Below are 3,399 nucleotides of genomic sequence, written 5' to 3'. Positions count from 1 at the left end.
AATTATTGTTGTATAAGCATCATAGCAAGAAGGCTAACAAACGTAAGAGTTAACGTTACCACCCATTAACATTAGCCCTTCATTGATGATGGATAACGTCACCGTAATCATACAGAGAGAACGTAGTTACATACCTTTATCTTTTGCTCCTTTCTCCGCTTCTACTTTGATTTTTTCTTATATTGGGCACCTGACGGCTTAAACCTTTTTCTCTCCATCGCTTTCATGTTTATCTGGCACTCGACAATCAAGACTAAACCACTTCACCTCCACATAATCGTTTTGGATTAACTTTTTTTATTAGCCATTTCACACACAATGCAGAAAAAAAACGTGGAAAAATAGGCCTGTGCTTTAAAATTATGAATGAAATGTGCGTTATTTAGAAGAAAGTCAAGGTGTGACTGATTTTAGCCCACTAAATGGGCCCCCCTCCTTGTCCGCTCCATTTGGGAGAGGTGAACTGTCCATCAGGGGATCAGCCCCTCCCCTTTACAGTTTTCACACAGCTTCTGCGCTTCTCAGCAAGCAGGGGCGGCGATTTGCCAATTCCCCACACAGACAGTTATATTATACATAATAGAAACCTGCTTTGCGGCGCGGATTATTTTTCTTTTTCAAGTGCTTGTGCCGCCCCCCACGTGTCGTGAAAATTTGGCGCCCCGGGCGGCTGCCCGGTTCGCCCGTGCCTAAAACCGCCACTGGGCAGACCCATGCGGATCATGTTCTCCCAGCGTGATTCCACGCTGCGGACGACTGGGGTCGGGAACATCTTCGTCAAGGGTCTGGCCAGCAGCATCGATGGTGCCCGCCTTCATGACAGCTTCTCGATTTTTGGGAAGATCCTGTCCTGCAAGGTAATATCCGCAGTTTGATTGTTTTCTTATATAATGCAGATCATGCGTTGACCTCTGAATTCATCCCCGTGGTCAAGGTGGTCTGCGATGCGAACGGATCCAAAGGTTACGGATTCGTCCACTTTGCCACCTTCGAAGCGGCAGAGAAGGCCATCAAAGCGCTTGATGGCATGTTGTTGGACGACCAGCTAGTGTAAGTGTATCTCAGTTGTGCTTCTTGTACTTTGTCCTATCTAATCGTATAGAGCTGAGCTCATTCGGTTTGTCTTTTAAAGGTCCATTGGCCACTTTAAGACCTTTGAAGAGCGTCGCGTTGAGCCGCAGGTCGTGGCTCAGGACAACGAGCGGCGCTACCCGGTACCCAAACCCTTTGATCACTTAACAAATCTTCAGTGAACGTTGACGTGTTCTTGTGTCACTGACTGGATCTTGTCTGTTCGACAGGGGGTGAGTCTGTACGTGCGTAATCTGCCCTATAGCTTCAGTGAGCAGCAGCTGCACAGAGTGTTCTCACCCTTTGGAAGCATCATGAGTGCCAAGGTACGATGCGCATTGTTTTATTGTGATTAGTACGTAACAGTCGAAGTGAAAGACTTTAACGAGTGCTTCACTCTGTGCAGTTGATGATGGAGGCCGGACGCAGCCGAGGGTTTGGATTTGTCAGCTTCTCCACCCTCGAAGTTGCGACCAAGGCTGCGTCGGTCATGGACGGGCGTGTGGTTGCCGGCAGGGCGTTGCGGGTCACTCTGTCTCGTCACAACGAGCAGAAGACCCAGACCGAGAAGCAGGACAGCAGCAGTGACTCACTTCCTGCTGGACGGTTTACGTCTGCTGTTCCTCAAGTGAGATGAGCCACTATTACAGGTTACTCGAGTTTTTCAAGCCAATGACAATTCACGTAATCAGCTGAACTTCGTTTTGTGCATGTGACAGGTCGAAAAACGCCCTGACGCTCAACCTGAAAACCAGCCGGCGCTTCAGGACGTCAGTCGACAGACAGCAGCGTGCGCCCTCGCTCAGAGTCAGTGGCCTCATTATATCTTTCTCGTTCTGTAAATGATGCTTCGTCAGCCCTTCCTATTCACGTACCTGTTCGCTCCCACGTATTTATGGAGGATGTACATCTTTACCTGTCTACAGGTGAGAGTCTCCGCCCACCCATGCCTGTCGACCTGTGGGATGACGTTAATACTCGGCCCCCGCGCCTGCTGGTCTCTCAGGTGCTCATGGAATACTGGGTCAGTGCAAATGCATCGGATCACACTTCGACCACTTCGAGATTACAGAATACAAGTCAGGTGTGGTATTAAAGTAATAGAGTGATGTATGTTGGTGCGTGCAGGCAAGCCAAGCAGGGTTGGATGTGTTGCGTCCTATGCGACCGCTCGCCCTGCCTGCACCCAGTGATGATACTGAAGTCTTCACTCACTGTGAGTAGCTTCACGTTTTGTGAATCAGACGTTCGTGATGCTCCTCTTGGATGGTCACTTCAGATTGAATAAGTCTCAGACAAACCAACACTCTTGGAGAGCTTTGGTCGCTTCACACTACTGTCTTTTCTCTTGTTTCCCGCAGTGTCTCAGATTCCCAAAACTCTGCCTGACGGTGCAAGAGCTCCTGTCCAAACGCAAGCTCAACAGGTAGAAATGTCTTTTTGAAACTTTGGATCGTTCAAAGTTTGAGTTGAATTAAACAATCGCCTACACATCTTTCTCTCTACCGTAACAGCTGGTTGACTCTTCACATCGGTCACCATCCGCGTGGGGGCGCCGGTTCTGGACGACGTTAGACAGATGTTCGGAGTCCAGAAGCCTGAGCTGCCCCACCAGCTGGAGCATCACGAATCTACAGACAACACGCAGGCATTGTAAGTGTTGGAATTCTGCTGTTAAAACATGGCAATGCATGAATCTGTGCTATGAGGTTGTGCTTGAGCAGACAAAGTTGTAATGTGGCATGAAATATGATGGCCGTGCTCGGGTTAGTGTGTAACCACTCGTGTTTGTGTTTTTCCAGACAAATGGATCTATGGCAGAACACTCCCGCGGAACAAGACCAACGTGAGGCTTTGATGAACGCGTCAAAGCTGTTCATTGTAAATACCTGTACATATTGTAAATAAAATAGCATGAGAATGAATTTGAGTCTGAGTTTTTCTAAGCTTAGACTTTTTATCCATCTGGGCTTTAAAAGCTGCTTTTGTAAACAATATAGATACAGAAAAGTGTTTCATCGGCAAACACATCACTTTGCTCTTTATGGATTTATTTTCCTATCTGGAACACTTTGCATTGCTCATAAAATGTTCCTGTCTAATGTTCAAATGCTACATTACTAAATTATTACAGTATTTTATTTTTAGTAATCTCACATTTGAAGGTATAAAGTATTAATTTTGTGATGATTTAATCACGTCTTATTTTCATATTCTTTCATCTCCCCATATCGCACATACCAATCACATGGGGGCTCCGTTAGCTAGTTTGCATCCACTGGAAAGCAGATCAACGTGATCAGCACCTGATGTTATATCTGTGAAAAA

General features: G+C 46.7%; 2 protein-coding genes across 2 annotated transcripts; both read left to right on the top strand.

The window, feature by feature from the left end:
* The first annotated feature begins 707 nt into the window (after positions 1 to 707).
* Positions 708 to 1,253, top strand: LOC130417425 (polyadenylate-binding protein 1A-like). The gene is made up of 3 exons (XM_056742988.1): positions 708 to 857; positions 935 to 1,050; positions 1,133 to 1,253. Exons 1-3 carry the CDS (start codon positions 714 to 716, stop codon positions 1,251 to 1,253), a joined length of 381 nt encoding a protein of 126 aa, XP_056598966.1. The 5' UTR covers positions 708 to 713.
* A 71-nt stretch (positions 1,254 to 1,324) lies between these two features.
* LOC130417636 (polyadenylate-binding protein 3-like) lies at positions 1,325 to 3,013 on the top strand. Its single transcript, XM_056743322.1, has 8 exons — positions 1,325 to 1,397; positions 1,478 to 1,699; positions 1,791 to 1,878; positions 1,998 to 2,095; positions 2,200 to 2,287; positions 2,433 to 2,497; positions 2,586 to 2,724; positions 2,874 to 3,013. The coding sequence occupies exons 1-8, from the start codon at positions 1,386 to 1,388 to the stop codon at positions 2,927 to 2,929; spliced, it is 768 nt and encodes a 255-aa protein (XP_056599300.1). The 5' UTR covers positions 1,325 to 1,385; the 3' UTR covers positions 2,930 to 3,013.
* Positions 3,014 to 3,399: the final 386 nt, after the last annotated feature.

Source organism: Triplophysa dalaica, chromosome 3 (assembly GCF_015846415.1).
Source record: "Triplophysa dalaica isolate WHDGS20190420 chromosome 3, ASM1584641v1, whole genome shotgun sequence".
Classification (NCBI taxonomy): Eukaryota; Metazoa; Chordata; class Actinopteri; order Cypriniformes; family Nemacheilidae; genus Triplophysa; species Triplophysa dalaica.
The sequence above is the reverse complement of the archived record's forward strand: the minus strand, read 5'-3'. Positions and strand labels throughout refer to the sequence as shown.